We start from the raw sequence: 21951 nt of genomic DNA, 5'->3' as shown, positions 1-21951 counted from the left end.
CTTTGACATCTCCTTCTCAATGTATTTATTTACCAATGAAAATAATGTTTTCGTTCTTGATATGTTGCGTTTGGTTTTTGAATTTGGCGGGTTGAACTCCGGCCAAGTCCGCGCATTTCGTTTATATATTTAAAAGTGCGCGGGCAAAAAGCCGCCAGTAGTCCCGCAGTTGTTGCGGCGTAGATATGCGGAAGGGGGGGATTATCCGTTTTTCGGTACATATTAACTGGCTTTTGTTTTGTGCGTGTTATCATGTGCAGTAGTGTAAGTGTGAAAGTAGGGGGAAGTAGAAGCGCGAAAGCAGTTACTTGGTAGCGTTGTTCTCGAATTTAAAATGAACAATTTAGTTATTACCACGTTAAATGTAACAAATATTGCAGAATGCATATTGGAATTGGTAAATGCAATATTTTCGAAACACAAATGTATAAATCTTTCTGACTAAATTATTTTGTTTCAGGTGCTGAATTCGTTAAGTGCCAACGCTACGTCAATTGCGATACGAATTCATGCAGAAAAACGTAAAATTCAAGTAATAGACAACGGGGTAGGAATTCCTAAGGAAAACTTGACAGTACTTGCAGAATATAAGGATGAGGATTCTTATAATAATTGGGATACACATAAAATTTATTACGCGAAGAAACAGACACTTGTAAACATTCGTAAATTATCCAATGCTTTGTTAATTACTTCTAGACATTGTGATTCATCTAAAACTTATACGAAGGTACACTTTAATAATAAATTATAATTTTTAAATATTATTTCACACGAACTAAACGTTATCTATGTTTGAAGATTTTTAAAGTATGTCATGATCCAGAAATAATTAAAGTTTCAATGAGACCTGCACATGGTACCACAGTAAGCATTTATGGATTTCATGAACTATCATTGAACAAGTGGAATATACCTTTAATGTATCATTTAATTGCCAATGTTTCTATGGTTAATGTACAAGTAAGTAGAGAATTTATTAAACCTTTTGTGCACAAAGCTAAAATTTATGTTGTATTCCCAGGTTTCATTCTCTATCAGAGATGATCAGGAAAAGGATGTCATTATGACAGTCACTAAGCCACATAATCCAGTAGATATTTTTCAGTTATTATATAATAAAGTAGTTAAACTTAACAATATATGGTACATACAAAGTATGGAAGAAGTTGATGTTAAGTTTTCTGCATACATTGGATTGACTAATATTAGATCAAAGGCTACTCAATATGTCTTCTTAAATAACAAACTTGTTCATTGTCCTTTAATTTTAGAAGTAATTTCAGCTATTTTTATCAATACATTCAAATGCTTCACAACAACACATTGTGAACAGAAACTGACCAGAAAAGCAGTCTTTATTTTAATCTTCATTACATGTACAGATTATGTCTTTACAATGATAAATGAAAAGAGAACTTTGGTTTTACCTAATATTCAAGAGTTATTACAAAACATTAAAAAAGAAATACTAAACATTTTTACGAAAAATATTGCACCTCTTTCTAATCATGTTTCAAAATATGTTAGAAGAGATAAGAATTTGGTATATAATTGCATAAGTAATTTGAATGGCACTAAACTATTTACAAGTACATTGATTCCACAGTTGTCTATTTCTAAAAAGGATGAAAGATTGCATACAACTTATAATATTAAAAGAAAAATCACAAAGTTAACAGCTTCAGAGATACAAAGAGGTGTAGATTATAAAGAGAATGCATCTGAAGTAAATTCCATTGATCACTTTCAAACTGACAATTTTAATACAGAAGAAAATTTACCTCAAGATAGAAGGAATAAAACACAACTGACAGAAAGTCAAGTGACTGATATGATTCCATTGCTTACACCTGTTTCACAAAATAAAGAAGTTACAACATTGACTCTTACTGAATGGTCAAATTGGTCGTATTCTGATAAAAGGATGTGTAGTGTGAAAAAGCTACAAGCTGTTTCTACAGTAAATTACTTTCAGAATAATTTCTTGAAGGCTTATAAACGTTTTGATTTTTTACCAGAAAAGTTACATAAACAATTGCGTGGAAATATCAAATTGACGAAAATTGATATCCTAAATGATCTTGGTGGAAATATTTTTTCAGAGAAATTGAAGTTTGGTTTGCAAGGTAATCGTGCAATTCTTAAATAAAAGTGTAACATGGTAAATTTGTTTTATTTTTTATTTTTATTTTAATTCCAGACATGTTACTTCATCAAGAGATTGATGTACGTCCGTGCAAAGTTATTAAACATCTGCGCGAATTCAGGTTGAAGAAAGAATTCCTGCAATTTCTAAAAGTATGTGATTAATAAAGATAGTAGGTAAATTTCATTAATTTATATGAATTGTGGTAATAGCGATCATTTGTTTAGATATTAGGACAAACGAATAATGAGTTAATAGTAGGTTTGCTAAACCAGCATGATATGAAAGTTCTTCTATTAATGGATCAACATGCTGTTCATGAAAGGATAAGATATGAAAATTTGCTTCATAGTAAATATACAATGTACCTTTATTTTGAAAGTTAACTAAATGTATATTGATATTCATCAACTTATCTCCAGAGTACAAATCACAGAGAAAAAATTATTTACTTTTCATAAAATTAAAAGATCCTATTGTAATAGAGTTATCTGTAGATAAGTGTAATCTACTTGTATCAAATAAAGTTACATTTAACAAATTTGGAATCACTTTTAATGTAATGAATGGTAATACTGTAATAGTGTATACAGTACCAGAGTGTTTAAACAAGAACAAATATTACGAGTTCAAGCTAAAATTAAATGTAAAGGCTCTTTTAAATGAAATATTACAAAATATAGCTACTTATGGATATTATGGAACCAGTAATCTACCATTCATTATTCATAATGCAATTGCAATGGAAGCTTGTCATGGTATGTTTTTTTTTTTATAGCAACAACGTATATAATATAAACAATTGCGATATGTATTTTTTATTAATAGATATTCATAAAATAACAATCTCATGTGTTTGTACATAACATTATGTTTGCTAGTATCTAATATTAGAGTATTTTGTAGGAGCTATAAAATTTGGAGATCCACTGACATTAAAAGAATGCAAGTGGCTTCTGAAATTATTAAAGAGAACAAAAATTCCTACTCGATGCGCCCATGGACGACCATCTATAATACCGCTACTAGAACTAACAGAATTAGAAAAACGACACGAAAAGGTCACTCAGGTATGCTGCAACGAAATTATATTCATTGATAAACTTATTTAATTTAAATTGTTGCAACACTTACACATATAGTAAAAATTGAAGTCATATCGCTTCGTTATTAAAAATGTTATTGAATTAACTAGAATATAATGTTTCATTACACGATGAGCACATATACAAAACTTGTATATTCAGTATAAATGATTGCAGTATCTATATTTTTATAATCAAATATCATTTTGATTACAATTAAGTTAGACGTCAGGGTATGCAGAAATCAGAATATCTTTTCCAAAATAGTTTACTCTGCTCACAACGATCATGAACTCAGCACCTCCGAGTGAAACTGGGCAAGCGTTGTTTGGACGAGTAAAGAAACACATCGTATATAAGGCGAATTCCAACTCGGGTGATGTACCAACGAAAATGGTCGTGATAGGTTGTACTATTCCATTAAAGGACGAACGTACCTTCACAACTGCTCCTTTCTACAAAAATGCAAGACAAGAAACATTTTCATTATTCATCCAGTTTTTCATCTTTATGTCATTATTGATGTTTAAACAATGAACTATTACTCACGTCGCCAAGTTTGACTTCCTTGATGTATCCAAGATAGTTAAGCTTCTTATCAACTTCTTGCTTCGCATAATAGATCCAATTGTGTAGGCCAATTATATCTGAATCAAACTGTTCAGCCAAGAATACAGTTTCAAAGCCAGAACTTGATGCATCTCCATCGACTCGTTTAAACTGAGAAAACCAGATACGTTTCAAAGAATCTTTAAACTCGTACTCGTCATCCGGGATATATCCTTTTTCGGCCAAGAATTTCATGGTCGCCTTGATGACATCAGTTTCAAGAATTTTCTCGAGTAGATCAGATTCCTCTTTGCGTTCCTCAGCAGTAACAGTTTCCTTCGTCTTAACATCGAATTCATAGTTGTCGTACAAAGGCAATACTGCCTTTATCGTTGGTATCTCATAAGCTTCATCCTTCACGGTCAACAAGCTGCAAGGTCAAAAACTTTATCAGTGTCATAATTTCGTCTCATTGTTAGTACATTAAAAATGGATATACTCACGGTTCAGGAGCATCATCGGTCGTGCTATCATCCTTTTTCTGTCCTTGCAGGTTCATCGTGATGTGCTTGAAAGCATTGTTCTTATCCTTTTCGAATAAACTCTCGGTCAGCTTTTTGATGTCATCGTTAGAGGTAACGAATCCTAGAGGATTAGGATTGTTCTGTGCTGATTCCGGAGAGCTTGGCGGTGCACTATTGGTACCCGCATTTGTCTGTGGAGATTGTGGCGCTTCAGGTGCTGCTGGAGCCGCTGGAGCTGCAGGTACTGCTGGAGCTGCAGGTGCTGCTGCAGGTGCTGGAGGGGAAGCTGCAGCAGCTTGTTCAGGGCTTGGAGCAGGAACAGCAGTTCCATTATTGTAATAATTATTATAAGTGATCTCAGTGCGAGAGCCACCACCACCACCGCCACCTTCAGAAACTCCTCTGGTGCCATAGATTCCTCCTGGTATCAATCTGTTTACTGCCGCATTCACACCGGCGCTTACGCCAGCGAAAACAAATGCCTCTTTAGCAAGCTGTCCGATACCAGGTTTCTGTCCTGATTGTACTAGAATGGTTTGCTGAGGAACATGTCCCATCGATGGACTGAAAGATTGTCCATAAGATGGCTGTCCAAAGCCAGGATTATATCCAGGATTGTATCCTCCTCCAACTGGTGGACTGTACGCTGGTGGTGCTCCATAGGGCACATGCCCTCCTCCTACCGAAGGATTGTAACCTTGTCCTACCGAAGGATGGTAACCTTGACCAACCGAAGGATTGTAACCCTGGCCCATAGAAGGATTGTACGCTGGTGGACCAGCTGGTGGATTGTTGTGCGTTTGATAAGGATTGCTAGCTGGTTGACGAGGATATCCACCTGAAAGACATGATTTTTTTCAAGGATATTATATACATATTTTATGAACTTTGCGTGAATGAATTAAGTTCTATGATCCAAGGGTATACCTGAAGGTGAATATCCAGACTGGGCATTTGTTGCACTGGTCTTAGCAGCGTGCTCGTTCACAGGAGCAGACGGTTTCGCCGCGGTATTAGTTCCAGTTGGTTTTTTATCCGGTATGTTCCATCCTATGTTACTCGGAGGCGACTTCGAGCTTCCTGTAAAACGACTTACGGTCAGTTTGCTGATACGTTTGTCGAGTCGAACGAAATTCAATGCCTGGGCGGATAATCGATAATCGAGGAGGTGTTACTCGCCAACAGATTCTGACTATTTGAAACTGTTTGTTACATGTTAACGATGGAATTACCTTGATTCGACGGCTGGTACGAATTGTGAGACGTTGGAGTTCGAGGACGAGGCGTTGTCCTTGAACGGGATCCAAATCCCCAACCACCGCTTCCAGTTCTCCGTCTGGTTGATTTTCCATCTCCTATGTCGACTGTTTAAGCAAAATTATAAGTCGCAACGTGTACGTTTTACCATCGTCAGGATTCTTGGTACAAGGTACATGTAGATGTGCATTGTGAACGAATCGCTAGTTACCAAATTAAACGAAGCGTGAAATGAATGAAATCTTTGTATACAATCTTTGTCAGGATTACGTAGTCGTACGTACGTATATTTATCATACAACAATACCGTAGAATGTGTTGACAATATAACGCGCAAGAAGATGCAATTAGGAATGAATCAAATGAAATCAAAGCGTTTGAAAGGAATAATATTTCAATTTTCTTAATAATCGCCGCAAATGATTGCTGGTACGTGTTGGAACGTGTCACGAGACTAGTACCATTCCACCTACAGATCATTTAGTCTGTCTATTGCTCTACGATTGATTATTGCATGCGAACCCTGACAATTTAGTAATTCGCTGAATAAAATAAATGGTATATCGTTGGCATGTCAACCAGATTATATGCATCAAGCCAATTTCAACGCTTGATGCATCAAGGCAATTCTCCCAAAGAATTTTCATGCCCCATAAATGGACCTCTCAAGGAAGAAGAGATATTTTATGAATGTTTTAAATCAGAAGCATAACTTTCACTAAAATCTTTTATTAGCGTTGATTAATTCTTTTTTTTTTTCTCGTCCAGTTTAGCTGTAGAAGTAGCATTACTAAGAGAAGGAAACGCGTCATGGCGATTTTCACAAAATCAAGATTATCGTGGCCACGTTTGCGGAACGAACGCCAGGTTTCTTCGCAGAATTAATGTAGAATTCATTGGTGAGTCAATGTCAAGTAACCGTACATCCACGACTTTCTAGAAGAGCCATCGTCTCAGCGACGTCTTTTCAATTCCATCAAACGATGGATTAAGTGAATAAATATGCTACCACGCGTGCGTTGGTGTATTCTAAACCAGTAGCAATTTGCTCGGTGATCTTGTTATGATCTGTTTGCTTGCAGGTTCGTGATGTAATTTCGCGTTAGAACCAATTAAACCGTTCGTGGAATGCTTTGTTCTCGAACGAACACCTTTATTGGCCTGTTAGGGCGTAAACAAACTACTTCGAAGAAGAAACATCAGCCGTATCTTTTATTCCGATGATTCAATTAATTACTGAGAATTTCTGATCTGATGTGTATGTAAATTGTCAAGGATGTTACGTTGCTTCACTTGGAAATATCTTAAAAGAAGTTGTTCGAGAAAGATCACTTTTTTCTGATATTCTTCAACTCAAGGAAAATAATCTTTCAAAGTTATCTGGTATACGTACAATTTTCGTTTTTAAGAAAATTTCTCTACGCCTGCAAATAAACTCCAAAAATGTTAGAAAGTCGGATAAGATTCAATTCGCTTACCAAACACTAATAACACGAAGGTCGTGGATATCAGGATCAGCCTTATGTTCATGTTTCTTCAGTTATTGTTCAGTTGAATTCGTATGATTCGATCGTGTATGATCAAGGATCTTGATGGATCGTTCGACGATGCTCACTGTTCGACGGCTAGTCAGTTACTAAAAGTCTTCTGGTAGAATGACTCACACTGGCAACGCTAAAACCAGTTCAGAATTACAGGCCCTGTTGTACATACGTCGTAGGCTTTCTCCTCGCATTGATCTTTGATACATTTACAGCAGATGGTAGGGAATTGATAGAATGATCTGGTAACGGTAAAACTATAAGAAGGTAACAAAAACCAAGCGTCCCTGACTTCTTACTGTTAGGACGTTGCTCTTGAGTTCATTGAATTTTTAACAATTCTTCTACCTAAACATTGAAACATAAATCAAAACTTGTGTGTAACAATTTGGTTTTGTTCTGTTTCAGAAAAAATTGAATTTCAATGCCCTGAAGTCGTACCGTGATAAAAGGATTTAAAGGATCATTCTACTGTGGTTTAATTCTAAGGTTGCTTTGATTTATCTTTATATGGATCATTCTAAAAGAAGTAAGAAATCATTTTTTTTTTAACAAATAGATGCGCGAGCGCAAGTTACAGAGAATTAACACCACATTATGTAATTGATTAATAATGTTTATTATTGTCAACGGTAATCATCGTACAGAAAAACATATGATACACTAAATTCTACCCATAATTATATACTACAGTTATGTTACATATCTTGTATACTAGAACATTGGAAGACCAAGGTCTATAACTTCATTTCCAAAATACATAAACGAGTGTGTATAAATATTAAACTTGGTCCCGCCCAGCGAAACCGGGCAAATATTATTTGATCTAGCATAAAAGCAGATAGTATACAAAGACATCTCTAACTCGGGCAAAGTACCCACAAATATTGTTGCGTTTGGTCTGATGATTCCATCCATTTGAAAGTTTAATTTCAATAGTGAAGAGGTCTAAAAGAAAGCAAATACGTTAAGTACAACAAATTTTGATAGTATCTTTATGAGTGCCGAGTCACTTACATTTCCGAGATCTAATTTATCTAAGTAACCCATGTAATCTATACGTCCCAAGGATTCTTGATTTTCAAAATACAGCCAATCCTGCGCACCAATGATCGATGTGCCATAATTTTCCGAGGCGAACACGCGTTCGAATCCACAGGTACTTCCGCTAAACATAGTGAACCATATTCGACGAAGTACGTCTTTCCTTTCGAAGTCGTCGGGGTCGATAAAGCCGTAATCAGCCAACCAATCCATTGCCGTTGACATTACGTTCGTATTTAGGAATGTATCGATCAATAGGTTTTCCTGTTTCCGCGTCTGAATAGTACGGTTTAGCTTTTTGAGATAATCATGCTGATAACTGTCGTACAAGGACCTTGTTAGGTAGATCGTTGGATGCTCAAACAACTCCGGTTCTACATAGAATAATCTGAGAAAAGAAAAATGGTAAATGAAAATGATCACTTTGAATATGATTAATAACTGATTAGATACTTACCGTTCGAAGGCTTGATCAGTTATATTAGAAGAATTAGAAGAGCTAACACGATTCTGAAGATTTAATTTTATGTACTTGGATATGTTTAATGAATTTTTTGCAAAAAGTTCTTCTGTTATATGATACAATTCTTTATCAGAAATTCTGTAAAAGAATGTGTTATCAACGCCGTTGGAATTTCCAAATGAATTGCTTTGATTATTTGGCGTATTAGATCCAGTTGCGGTATTATTTACGATTCCACCAACTCCACCGTTAGTTCCACTTGAACTCGGTACTCCACTGTTAGCAATATTTGGAATGTATGTATTCACGTTTCCTAACGTAGGACCATTGCTAGTTCCTACATTTGGATTAATTGTGCCACTTGGACTATTACTAGCTCCTACATTTGGATTAATTATGCCACTTGGACCATTACTAGCTCCTACATTTGGAGTAAATGTCCCACTTGGATATGGATTGCTATTAGGAACACTTTCTGGCGGTACATTTATTGGACTCGTTGCTCCATTAACCCCAGGTGGTGTATTAAAGTACTGGTTGTTGTAAGTAACATGAGTTGTAGCTGGTGAACCAGTATCTGGTCTGCTTTCAACATAATTATGGGTATGAGGATTGATCAATCTGTTTACTCCTGCATTGATAGTTGAAAACACAAGTGCTTCCTTAACCATCTGACCAAAACCTCGACCGGAATCTTGCTGTCCTGGCATCATTAAAATAGTCTGACCAGGTACAAATGGCTGCGATGCTGGTTGTGCAAAAACATGGGGTTGTTGCGGATAGTAAGTTTGTCCAGGAGAATGCATCGAGTAAGGATTTCCCATCGGCACTGAGTTTGATGGATGGATTGGAAAAGAGGAGGAAGGTGGTGTCTGAAAAGTACCTGATGAATGAGAAGGATAAGGATAAGGAGCACTTCCACCAGAATAAGGTGGGTGTGCACTAGGGTAAGGAGGGTGTGCACTAGGGTAAGGAGGGTGTCCACTAGGATAAGAAGAATGTCCTCCAGTGGGATAAGGAGGATGTCCGATAGGATAAGGAGGATGACCAACTTGAGAATTACCAGACGTTGGAGAACTCTGTGGATAAACATGATCTTTAAATCCAATTGGAGGTGGTTGAGCAGCTGGTATAGTTGGTTTGTTAACACCTGGATTATAATTAGGCGAAGGGTGTATTTGACCTGATATACTTGGTTTATTATCATGTAAGTAAGGATTACTCCAAGGAGGATTTGCTGCACTTGTTGGATGGCCTGTAAAGAGAGATATTGTTATTTATAATATATGTTAAAGTAACTAATAATTGCAATAAATCATAACATTTATTCACATGAAGTATACCTTGAGTTTGTAGTGTGCCTGCAGATTTCATGACCTGATCTTGAGGTGCAGAAGGGTGAATAGATGAAGTTTGTCTGCTTTCAGTTACAAGCCCTGGCTTCATATTTGGTACATGACCGTAACCACTTGATGGAGAAGGTGGGTATAAGTTTCCATGCGATGGTTGAGAAGGTTTTGTTTCAACTTAATCATGAAATATATATTTTTTAATTTATGTAAATTTAATATTGTATACTGTGCATTAAAGACAGACAAATTAACATGTACCTGGCCGCGTAGCACCTCCACCTTCAGCAATCAAGAAATCTTTGCTTTGTTGAGGTGTTATTTTTCCTAAAATTACAAATACATATGTTAATGTCGACGTTATACTTTTTCAGTTAGTGGTATAACTAAATTAGACAAGTTACCAGATGAATGTGGTACTGAAGATGATGTTCCTACATGCGGCGTTCCATGGGATGTTCCATGTGATATCCCTCCATATGATGTTCCAGGTGAGATCCCTCCACGTGATGTTCCCCCGTGTGGTGTTCCGTGTGATGTTCCGTGTGATACACTTCCATATGATGTTCCAGATGATGCACTATATGATCCACTAGATGATGTCCTACTGTAACCACCCCTTCTAGCACCACCACCACTACTAACTCTTCCCCTGCCCGATATTTTGGCACTGTCACCTAAAAAGAAAAGGTATTTTTATGCAATAGTAGTTCACCTTTACATTTTATAAAACAGTAAATTTAATAAGAAAAAGTTGTACAAAATAGCACCAGATTTATATATACTTACCAATTATGAAGAATGCAAAAAAAAGTAAAAGCAAAAATACTTTAAACTTCATCATTTTTGCGAGTATTTTGCGTACTATATTATGGTCAGTAGCAAACTGGTATTACCAGAACATATGAATAACAGATACGTATATTTCACGCTTACGTTTATCAAACTTCTTTTTCGTAGAAAATGCATCACATCTTGCAACATTATCTGTACTATGGTTTTCCTCGAAATCGTAATGTGTATAGAATAAGGGGTCATTGAAGATGACCTCCAAATGATATCAGCCTTTCTAGCAATAATGAGATAATTTCTTGAAAGCTTTTTATTCTGTCTTAATTAAAACTACTAAAATATACATATTTTCCAAAAGGATATTAAACTATAAAACAACACATTATATAAACATATTTTATTCACTTTAAAATTAATAAATCGTTAACAAATATTTTAAAAGTTATTACAAATTGGTAAATAGTTATTCTTTCTTCATAAACATTTATAACAGAAACCACTACCACCAGAAACTTTTTTATAACAGCAGAGTACTGTTAACACAGCCTTTCTAAGTTGTGAAAATACTGAATTTTGCAATATACATTGCGTTTTCAACAAAAATGATGAGTTTAGCCTTCTTTTGCAATATATCGGTCCAAAATTTTTTCACTCGGATAATCTGGTACTGACAACTGACGAAATCCCTCATCATCCACAAAGCAAATTTCATGACCATCCTAAAATATTCATTCATAGTCATTCGTATTTTCAGTAAATTTAATACTAAAATATCCTAAAGTTACATACTGGATCAGCAAGAATAATAACTGTCACAGAAGCCTTTCCTGGAGTATCTAGAGTAATTAAATCTGTTAGAATTTTATTCCCACTCTCCTTGATTCTTTTTTGAATTTCTGGTTGTTCAACACAGGGAACTGAAAATGCTATACGTCCATAGGCTTTTGCATGATTTACTTCAGTCCCTAATTAAACAAAACAGAGAGTTTTATGGATATGAATACTCTCATAATCAATATATTCATTATAAGTGACCAGTAACAATGGCCTACCAATATCTTCAAATTCAACTTTAGTTTGATCTTCACTGTATCCTAATAATACACTTTTATCAGTTTGCTTAAAGATATTTAACTCTAAAATATCTTTCCAATAAGCAATAGTTTTTTGAAGATTTGAACTAGACAAAGTTACTTTTTCCACAGGATCTGATGAAAAAATATATATTAATATGAATAACATTTTGAAATGATAACAACATTTGACATTTAACAACAATTTTTTATTAATACCTTTATCCAAGGGCTGTGGTTTATTAATGACATAATACTTGTAGCCACCAGGTGCTTCCAATACAAATTTTCCATTTTCCTCTTTCATAGGCCAACTATTTGAACGAGCTCTTTCAATTGCTTCTTTAGAATGTATAGTTATTCCACGAAAATCATTTCCCATTTCATATTCTTTGATTCCATAATTATAAGTCAATTCTACTACAAAATGAGTATCCTCTGGACCATATCCTACCATAGTTTTGCTCCATCGATTAGCATATGGTCTACATATAATATATGATAAATATATACATATATATGGATTAGAACCGCGGTAGATCAAACGCAGTTATACACACCCATTACAAGCCGCTTCGCAACCATCAGCGAATTCTTCGTGTCGCAATACCTAGAACAAACAATTCTGTACAAACAGATACAATGTAAAATTAATAAAATACTGACCTTCATTCCAAGAATTTCACGATAAAACTTTGCTGTCAATTTTCGATCCGGTACTTTAAATACAAAATGAAGTGCTCGTCCAGCGACCATTTTTAAAAGTGGAATTTTCGCAACAATTATATCAAGAAATACAGAAATCTGACAATAGTTATTTCCTTCAATTCTAAGTAACGAGTAATTATAGAAACGTTAATTACGTTTATGCAACTCAGCCACTCCTGCTACGCAGTTATCATTACCTATGTGTATTTATATGTATTACTGTTATCGTGCTTTTACGTGATTTCTATTAATCGAAGTTTTAATAATAGAAATAAAAAATATTGTGATAACTTGTTACAGGTTGAAGACGATACAAGATTCAGCCCTTCACTCAACTCTAGCTATAACGTCTTCACCATCAAACCCGGTGGGGTCGTTAGGAACCCAGCCGTCGAGAGTTAGGACGCCAGACGACTTTGCACGCGACCCAAGTAGAAACAGAAGCCAGAAGGAATAATAAAATATGATTACTTTTAATTTTTCTTAGTGTATTTCGTTTGCAAATCGTTTATGATTGATTGTGAATCTATTTTTAACGTTTGTGACAAATTAGTTCTTTGTAATTAGTAATTTTATTTCAATTGCTGTGAATCGATCGTGATGTGAACCGAAACTTTGTAATAATTTTGTATAATAAACAAATTCTGTGATAACTGATAACTGTAATTAATTGGAAATCGTTTGTGATTGACAAATATATCATTTTTATTGTTTGTGAGTGAATACTTTATTAATTATTTGCAAATACGGGGTCCTCGAAACCCCGTATAGTAGAGCGGTGGGGTCCTTGAAACCCCTGCGTAGCAGTGTCGCGGGGTGGTCGCGACCCCAACCGGGGTCCACAGAACCCCAGCACAGTAAAACAGTGGGGTCTTCGGAATCCCAGCATAGAAGTGCCGCGGGGTCGTCGAAACCCCAACAAGGGTCCGCAGAAACCCAGTATAGTAGAGCGGTGGTGTCCGCGGAACTCCCGTACAGTAATCCGGACATACCCATCACTATCCCGAACAAGTGAGGTTCACGATTTGTTCGTTTTTTGTTCTTATATTTTGTTATTTACTTTGGGGTCCCTGACACCCCAAAATGATATGTCTGTATACAGGGAGCGCCATAGATGCATCGGGGTCCCTGATACCCCGAATGCCATATTATTGGTATGCAAAGATAGTCAGATGCGTTTCGAGGTTCTTAATACCCCAATATGATATCATGTCGGTACGCAGAGGGCGTTATTGGCGCAGCGGGGTCCCTAACACCCCTGGATAATATCAGGTCCGTATGAAGAGGGCACAAACAGTATAATTTTTTCTAGAGTTTATTTAATTTATTTCATTTATTTTTTTTTGCTTATTAAATAAGCTCATCGAAGGGGAATAACATTTATGATTATATCCCTTTTCTGGGTCTCAGCTGAGGACACCATTTATTTTACTTTTTCCAGTTATTTATATAATTTTATCCCTCATTGTAGACCAAGACCATCTCAGTATCCCTGACATCCCTGCATTCCTTCCATCACAGCATTCTTTCCATCCCTGCATTCCTTTCATCGCTACATTCCTTTCATCCCTACATTCCTTACATCTCTGCCTCCCTTATAATAAATATATTATAAAGACTGCTTCGATTAAAGGTAAGTAAAGGTAAGTAAAGGTAATTTATCTTTATTTCCGCGAAAATTTCGAAAAAACAGCGCCCCCTAGCGGCAAAAATTTGAACTAAAATTCGATGTCGAATCAGCGCCCTCTGGTTTTGGAAAAAGGAACTAAATCTTGCTCAATTTTTGGCCCTCTGGCGGCAAAAATGTGAACTAAAATTTCGATGTCGAATCAGCGCCCTCTGGTTTTGGAAAAAGGAACTAAATCTTGCTCAATTTTTGGCCCTCTAGCGGCAAAAATGTGAACTAAAATTTCGATGTCGAATCAGCGCCCTCTGGTTTTGGAAAAAGGAACTAAATCTTGCTCAATTTTTGGCCCTCTAGCGGCAAAAATGTGAACTAAAATTTCGATGTCGAATCAGCGCCCTCTGGTTTTGGAAAAAGGAACTAAATCTTGCTCCATTTTTGGCCCTCTAGCGGCAAAAATGTGAACTAAAATTTCGATGTCGGATCAGCGCCCTCTGGCGGCGAAAAAAGGAACTAAATTTGTATAAAATCCTAGGCCTTAGAGCCGCAAAAATTTCAACTCAACTTCAGGGAGGTAGTGGGATGTATAGCATGCAGGAATATAGGTGATACAAGGATGTATCGCATACAGGCATGTAAGGGATGCAGGGATGTAAAGGATGTTGGGATATAAAGAAGGCAGGAATGTGAGGAATGCAGAGATGTAAGGGATGTAGAGATGTGGGGAATGCAGGGATGTAAGGGAAGCAGAGGTGTAAAGGATGCAGAGATGTAATGAATGAGGGAAATGTAAGGAATATCGGGATGAAAAAAATGCAGTCATGTAAGGGATGAAGAGATGTAAGGAATGTCGGGATGTAAGGGATAAAGAGATGTAAGGAATGTAGTGATATAAGGGATGAAGCGATGTAAGGAATGTAGGGATGAAAAGAATAGTAAAAAAAGATGTAAGGAATGCAGGGACATCGTGTCAGGGACCCTGAAGCAGCGGCGATACCTTCTGCATACCGACCTAGTTTCATCGCAGGGGCGTCTGGGACCCCATAAATCATGTTCCCTCGAAAACAAAGGCATGTCTAATTTTCTACATCTGTAGTCACTGATTCTAGCGTCGAAGCCGAACTTTTAATTCCGCGTCGGTAAAATAAACCACATTTGTAATGAGGTGTAGGTAAAAACCAACACGCCCTTAACTACAGTTGGATTCCTATCTACCCACGGAACATGTACTTACAGATAACTTGTCAAATAGCTTTAGTCGTTTTCGAATAGTTGGCGCAAGGATCGAATTTCTAATTACCCAGCACTAATTTTGTCCAACACATATTAGTATTCATGCATTTATGTATAAAGAACACCACATGACAGAATGAATGAGCTTTATTAAATAAATTATATACAGGTTGTTCTCACATATAGGCATTGTCACATCATCAAAATGCCGTATTTACTAAATAAAATATAAATTAGGATGTTAAGATCGTCGACTACAATAACATTAACTTTAGAGGCCTTTACTCTTCAATTAACATGTATAGGTCTAAATACTCTCACACTTTTGCACATTGGAGTTTGCAATTGTATATTATTGTGTATAACAATAATTAAAACATCATTTTGTAGCGTTTCTTTCAAAGATACTTTACCTGCTTGTTCTTGCCAATTTCAAGATACAAGCAACGAACGGACTCAATCATACAAACATTGCATGAAGATTATCTTAATTTTAATAAAATTCCGATTTTATTACAAACTCCACGCAAGAGAGTATCGTCAGTTTTCTTTTTTATTTTTTTATGTAAGCGCCTAATAGATAAAAAAACAGGCTGATAACTCGTGTGTACATTGAGTGTGAAATCTGAAAACGATTTCATGTTCAACTTCCTGCCGCTCCAATTCCATTCTCCGGGGTGTCTCAGAATTAGAGACACCCTTTCTCGTGTATCCGGTTTATATAGTAGATGTTATTAGAATTATCACAGTCTGTGTATTTACAGTTTAAACGTTAACGCAACAACCTTATTAAATTATTTCAGCAACGTTCTTTCATGGTAGCGCTGTTCTGATAAGAACATTAGGGAAATTAGCTCCATCGCTGCGCGTGGACGGCAGAGCATTACAAGAGAAAAAAAAAATGTTCTTTTTTTTTTCTCCTTTTTGTGTATCAATACATATAGATAGAAAAAAGAAAACAGAGAAAGAATACTTTTAAAGGCATGCATATTCGGAACTAATGTTTCTAATATCTATCGAATAAACCTGCGTATCGTATGAAATAATATCAATAACTTAATTATTAGTTACATCTTAAAATTGGACATGTCTTCTTACTTTTATCTTGTATTTACATCTTAAGTATTTATACAACGTTACGCGATAAAAATCTGAAACGTTACTCTTTATTTGTCTTTACAATTAAATCCCTTCTTTCTTTTTTATCAAACGCTTTTCCTTCCTTCTGTTCACTCGGACATTAATAAATTTTCTATTTTCTCTTTTCCATTTCTCAATAGTGAAGATTTCTAAACGTCCAACAAAGTAGTGGTCATTCGCGTTCCAGGTTGACTTTATGAAGCAGAGTCGAAAGACAGTCGTATAAAAGGAAAAATAAAACTTGTAACGTCAAAGTAATCCAATCCTAATCCTATGATCAGTAACATAAGCGATAAACTCAATGTATCATTTTCAAGAAAATGATGAAACTAGCGATCCACGCTCTGCTTATTTGGCACTACATAAAATTTCACATTTTTCCAAGACTTCCGCTTCCTTTCTTATCTATTCGCTTTCATACGCAAACAAATCTTTGTGTTCTCTCATTTTTTGTCCTGTCTCCTATAAATTAATGCCCTGCCACTCTTTTCTATACGTTTCTCTCTCGTTCCATAATCAAACTCCGATTAACTTTCAGAGGAGTTGAAAACGCTACTTTTCTCGGCCGAAGAAAAAAGAAAAAGAAAAATATGAAAATACGATCTTGTTCAGATACATCAGATACATCCAAACATTCTCTATCTCTGCATCGCGGTACTACGCTGTACAACAGATTCCAGACGAAACGACAGAGAATACCGAGTATCCTATCGCGCGAAACCAAGAAAATCGGTTAGTCGATCGTTCCAATCGTGAAGCCAGTGAGTAGGTCCATGGCTGGATTGTCTCTGCTTGCAAGGGTTGATCTCTGTCTCCAAAGGCATGTATTCTTCGCCCCGGATACAGAAGTAACTCTTGATGGGGCTTCTGCACATAGGGCATCGATCCAATTTCCCAAAACAGGAGGCGCAAATGCATGTATGTCTGCAAGGTAGCAGAGCTCGGGAAAGAGGGAAATACTGGCAAACGACGCAAAGTTGTTCCCCAGCGGTGTTCCATAGGGATCCTTCGGAATCACCGGTTCCCGATGCAACCAAAGTGCCCCTTGCTGAGTTGCCATTATTGTTGCAAGGTTCTGCCAGAGCCAAGGCTGAACCAAGACCCGAAGACACGTCTCCTTCGTCGTAGTTCGTTGAATTACCGGTTGCCAAGTACAATTGCTTTAACATAAACGGTGTTATTAAGGAAAGAGTCGTTCTACTGGTAGTTCGATCGAATAAAATTTCAATTTCTAATCGAATATGAATAATTTTAATCGCATCGTACTTCCGTGATCGATTATTACCGTTCTTTTCCATAAACCGTAATCACTCTACTAGTTTATGCAAAGTAGCAAGAAAAGAGGCTCACCTTAAGACACGATAATTGTCCATTAGCTTGTTTCAGATACTGAGCCAGAATCGAAGTTGGCAGTGTGCATACACTGTCTTTGATGTGAACTACATTCACCAGTGCCACCTGACAACAGAAATGAATGATTATTTATTAACGAAAAGACGAGTGAAATCGATTAGAAGACAATTATGCAGCAACGTGGAACACTCGTTATATTTAAACGTCCATCTGCAATGCAAATTTACAACATCACCCGATGGGACGCGACGAAGAAAGACGGAACACCGTACTTTTACATTTCATTTTTAATTACACGTCGCTATTTGCATCACAATTAGCCTCTATTTAGAGAGCGTCCACGCATAAGACTACTTGACTATAAAGGAACAAAAGGTTTTCGTTTTTCTTCGCAATATCTTTCAACGTCATTGAAACACAAATAAAAAGAAAGTCTAATCAATACAATCCCATGGTTCATTAAATCAAAAACCATAGGAGGTACCCACAGTTTCATCAGGATGAGGATCTCCGTTATCCCTACGCGTGAGAAAGATCACAAGGGGATAACAAAGTCGTGGTGGTGTTCCTAGTTCCAATTCTGGTGCCGGAAGCGACAATCTCAACGTTTCTTCTCCATGAGGTTGTCTACTATATCTTTCAGTCAAGGAATAATTAACGGTACGACTAACCCTTTCGATGTACTACATTTATCGTTTCAAACATATAAAATTCTAAATACAATGAATAAGTTTACACTGAAAATTGATCAGCTGGAAAAAACTCTGAAACGAAGATATAACTTTTTCTTTTCCTTCTGTCAAAGGATACGTCTGTGGTGGTGTAAGGTATTGTGCGTGACCTTGAAGAAGAGTGCCGTTCAAGGACGCGTCTCTGAGGGTGCTCCAGGGTTTCCAAAGCGCCAGATGAAGTTCTCTTATACTGACACCCCAGATCGCTTGCAGAGAGTACTCGACCTGGCTCGACACCTCGCATTCAACCTCTGCAAACAAAAAGAAGAATAAAGTCATTTCGGTAACAAAGCTTACGAAAGATTGTACAAACTGCTGGCTTATTTTATGATTTATTCGTCTATGGATCCTGAACACACAAGTGTCGTAATGTAACGCTAAAATACAAATCTCTGCCTCGCGCTGTATTGCCGAATTCAATTTATACAGAGTACAAAGCGCAGGGGAAAAGATTCTGTCTACAGTAACACGAGATTACGGGTGTTGTTTCACCTCGTGACGTTACTCAAAATCATTACATAACGAACCCGCTTTCGACTTTTTTTTTCCTCTCGTCTGACTGCAAGAAATCTCTGACAGTCAATGAGGTTTTCAGGTCATGCGTGAGAGGAGAGACAGACCACGGCATACTTCCTCCAGTTCTAATTCCTACCAACGATCATTGTCCTCCGTCTAAGTCTAAACGATCTCGGACGACTCAGACTAGATTCATTGAAGAATTTACGATCTGGATGATAGAGATGGATAACGGAAGAGGAACAGTGGGGTTTCGACCGATGCTAGTTTAATCTAACATCATGGCTAAGAATCATCATCTCCTTATCGTTCGTAAAGAGATTGTTCAGAGATCATGCGAGGCCAGTATAAACGAAAGTGAAAGCTGTTCAGACGGATCGTCCAACACGGTAGTGTCTTACGAACCAACTATCAAATCCCTGACGTTCTACGGAACGATGAAACGACAGAAGCTGTTTGTTTCCATACAAGGACACGTCTAGTCTATCCGCGTCTAGTCTGGGAATACTTAAAATCTTGCTCCAAAGATCTTTTCGAAAAGAATCCTCCGTCGTTATTAACGCTTTTGCTATCAAAATAGGTCATCTTTGTTACCTCTCTATTCTAATTCTATCGCCACGAGTTTGACTTGATCGATGCTCGGAGAATTTCAAAGTACCACAATAGCCTGGAATCAAGCATGGTCTCTGCTGCTCTGATTTACATTCTCGAATTTTCTTATCGTCAACCTGTAACCGGCGAACAACTTGCGCAATTTCAAGTTAAGGCTTGACCGGTCAAGCACAACCGGACTGGTTGGCAAAGAGTTAACGCGTTGACTGGCTGCAATCTGGGTTAAACTTTACAAGCGATATCTTAGAGGTCCTAGATGGAAGAGGGAGTAGAATTGTGTTAACAAGGTGAGCTACCTTCTCATTCGAAATTTAATCGACTTCACAATTTTACTTTTCATGGGAAATTACTTGATGATAAGACAAGGTTACAATGTATTTGCTTATTTCCATGTAAATGATGCTTTCGTATTTTCAACTAGGTAAAAGTAGAGCGATATTCGCTCTAAAGCCAAAAGAAAAAATTGCAATAATTTTTTCGATAACTCTTACCGTTTGGCCTGTACAAAAGTGACAGAAAGTCTAAATACTTTAGTCCCCATCTAAAGATTTTCAATCTTAGATACGGGTTGGCTAATAATTGAAGAAATTAGTCTAGACACCCTGTATATGTAGAACGATCGTATGCATTGAATGGTTCAGTGAAAGGCCAGAGGGACAGAGTGCATGCAACTGCATTAGACAACTGCACACCGGAGGTGCAACAAAGTTTGAACACACGATAATTACATTTGTGAGACGATAATTGTACATCGCGACGCTGACAGTATGTTATGTAGCTAGATGAAAAGTGGTGTTTAACGGCGTTGAACCTAGTTTCGTGTCTCAAGCGTTGGAAGGTGTGAAACTAATCCAAATTCACTTTCAAAATAACTGCAATCCTCGTATCACACATTGAAAATCTGCATTCCTCGTAATCGGCATACGATTCATGCTATGACTAACATTTATTAGAAGCCTCTTTTGTTACAAAATATATCGCACATACACCGTGACCGAAGAAACATTTGGAAAACGATGGAAGCAGTTGCTTGGAACGGACTCGATTTTCAAATATTGCACAATTCGTTCGGTTGGTTGCACCAGTTACCTATAGAAATCCTACCATTTCGCGTGTGTCCGACCTAGGCAACGATAAAATTGCTTTCCACCTGTTTAACCCTTTCACTAGTATAGCCGAATGGCTGAAACAGAGACTCCGAAGATACGTATCAAAATGAAGGAAAGTTAATTACCGAATTCTCGCTTCTCCAGGAGGGGAAAACCGAGTGCAGGAACCGATATAAATGGCATGTCCGATCGTTTCTGCCGACCTTGATTGTTTCTACGCCTGAACAGTCACGTAGGCAAGCAAGATAATTCTTTTTATTTTGCCTTTTCTCCCTTTGCACGAGATGCTGGTTGCATACACCAAGTTGGTTCCTTCTGCCTTCTTCGTATCGAAGGCTCGGACATGACGAAGAAAGAAACGAACAAGTCGATCCAAAAACGGCGACCAAGTTGGTCATACATGTAACAGTTCCTACGGTTAGCCTTGAAGTGTCGCCATCGTGTCGAAATCTTATGGGTAAAAAACGCCAAGTCGATGGCATTCCTTCTCGAAACGCGAAACGGTAATTATACCCTGGATCATTACCAGAATGCCTTTCATTTTTCATTTATTTTTACTGCTGCGTTTACGCAAATCAGCAAATTTAAAGGAAAGAACAGATTTATAAATTTATTTTTATTTTTGAGAATCTTTTTTTTTGTAATTGCAAAATGAAAATCAATCCAAATTTAATTTTTTCTTTATAAATTACACATTGTGGAAGAATAACTGCTGTTTCAAGTTATAAATTAAAGGCACGAACAAGTAATAATAACTTGTTCGACAATGAAACGTATAAAACCAAATGGTTTATTTTATTTTTGTTGTTACAGCCTTTTAGTATACTCTTTGAACGAGACGTTTGCATTACAGACGGCGAACCAATAATTGTTCCAGCCACTTGACTCACTATTTCTTCTTTCATTGACGTTTACATTTCTTTGTTCCTTTCTATTTGCTTTCGACAGAAAATAATATTAGCATACTTTACGTATTTATTTTTTCGAGACTACTGGTTACCCTCGATCAATTATCAATGTTGAAAATTTTAAATAATGTTCATTAAATTCAAGTCAGAATGAAATTTATTTTTTCTCCGAATGCTGTTCCAGGAAAATT

General features: G+C 36.8%; 5 protein-coding genes across 10 annotated transcripts in view; 1 reads left to right on the top strand and 4 right to left on the bottom strand.

The window, feature by feature from the left end:
- The first annotated feature begins 59 nt into the window (after window positions 1-59).
- LOC114880358 (DNA mismatch repair protein Mlh3-like) lies at window positions 60-3219 on the top strand. The gene is made up of 7 exons (XM_029196282.2): window positions 60-397; window positions 461-730; window positions 802-963; window positions 1025-2129; window positions 2204-2301; window positions 2377-2500; window positions 2572-3219. Exons 1-7 carry the CDS (start codon window positions 335-337, stop codon window positions 2925-2927), a joined length of 2178 nt encoding a protein of 725 aa, XP_029052115.2. The 5' UTR covers window positions 60-334; the 3' UTR covers window positions 2928-3219.
- Window positions 2940-7201, bottom strand: LOC114880361 (endoribonuclease CG2145-like). Its single transcript, XM_029196287.2, has 6 exons — window positions 7043-7201; window positions 5540-5671; window positions 5235-5387; window positions 4287-5145; window positions 3784-4213; window positions 2940-3689 (listed from the first exon to the last, which is right to left on the bottom strand). The coding sequence occupies exons 1-6, from the start codon at window positions 7092-7094 to the stop codon at window positions 3456-3458; spliced, it is 1860 nt and encodes a 619-aa protein (XP_029052120.2). The 5' UTR covers window positions 7095-7201; the 3' UTR covers window positions 2940-3455.
- Window positions 7202-7705: 504 nt separating this feature from the next.
- Window positions 7706-10931, bottom strand: LOC114880357 (endoribonuclease CG2145-like). The gene is made up of 7 exons (XM_029196281.2): window positions 10751-10931; window positions 10366-10638; window positions 10223-10288; window positions 9956-10138; window positions 8607-9867; window positions 8123-8537; window positions 7706-8053 (listed from the first exon to the last, which is right to left on the bottom strand). The coding sequence occupies exons 1-7, from the start codon at window positions 10803-10805 to the stop codon at window positions 7820-7822; spliced, it is 2487 nt and encodes an 828-aa protein (XP_029052114.2). The 5' UTR covers window positions 10806-10931; the 3' UTR covers window positions 7706-7819.
- Window positions 10932-11135: 204 nt separating this feature from the next.
- On the bottom strand, window positions 11136-12947 carry LOC114880362 (glyoxalase domain-containing protein 4). 2 transcript variants are annotated; one of them, XM_046286287.1, is made up of 7 exons: window positions 12732-12947; window positions 12493-12655; window positions 12387-12436; window positions 12046-12311; window positions 11806-11961; window positions 11543-11718; window positions 11136-11472 (listed from the first exon to the last, which is right to left on the bottom strand). In XM_046286287.1, the coding sequence occupies exons 2-7, from the start codon at window positions 12580-12582 to the stop codon at window positions 11365-11367; spliced, it is 846 nt and encodes a 281-aa protein (XP_046142243.1). In that variant the 5' UTR covers window positions 12583-12655; window positions 12732-12947; the 3' UTR covers window positions 11136-11364. The 2 variants fall into 2 exon arrangements, with proteins under 2 accessions (XP_046142243.1, XP_029052121.1); XM_029196288.2 differs by having other exon boundaries at window positions 12493-12947.
- Window positions 12948-15520: 2573 nt separating this feature from the next.
- LOC114880366 (cell growth regulator with RING finger domain protein 1-like) overlaps window positions 15521-21951 on the bottom strand; it is a 28746-nt gene continuing 22315 nt past the window's right edge. For 4 of the 5 annotated variants that reach the window (XM_029196301.2, XM_029196302.2, XM_029196298.2 and 1 more), the window contains 4 exons: window positions 18695-18866; window positions 18373-18514; window positions 17882-17989; window positions 15521-17691 (listed from right to left, as the gene is read on the bottom strand). In XM_029196301.2, coding sequence (XP_029052134.1) covers window positions 17239-17691; window positions 17882-17989; window positions 18373-18514; window positions 18695-18866 — 875 coding nt within the window. In that variant the 3' untranslated portion in view covers window positions 15521-17238. The remainder of the gene's footprint in view (window positions 17692-17881; window positions 17990-18372; window positions 18515-18694; window positions 18867-21951) is intronic. The other variant, XM_029196299.2, reaches the window with a different exon arrangement.

The sequence above is a fragment of the Osmia bicornis genome, chromosome 6 (assembly GCF_907164935.1).
Source record: "Osmia bicornis bicornis chromosome 6, iOsmBic2.1, whole genome shotgun sequence".
NCBI classification, from domain to species: domain Eukaryota; kingdom Metazoa; phylum Arthropoda; class Insecta; order Hymenoptera; family Megachilidae; genus Osmia; species Osmia bicornis.
The sequence above is the reverse complement of the archived record's forward strand: the minus strand, read 5'-3'. Positions and strand labels throughout refer to the sequence as shown.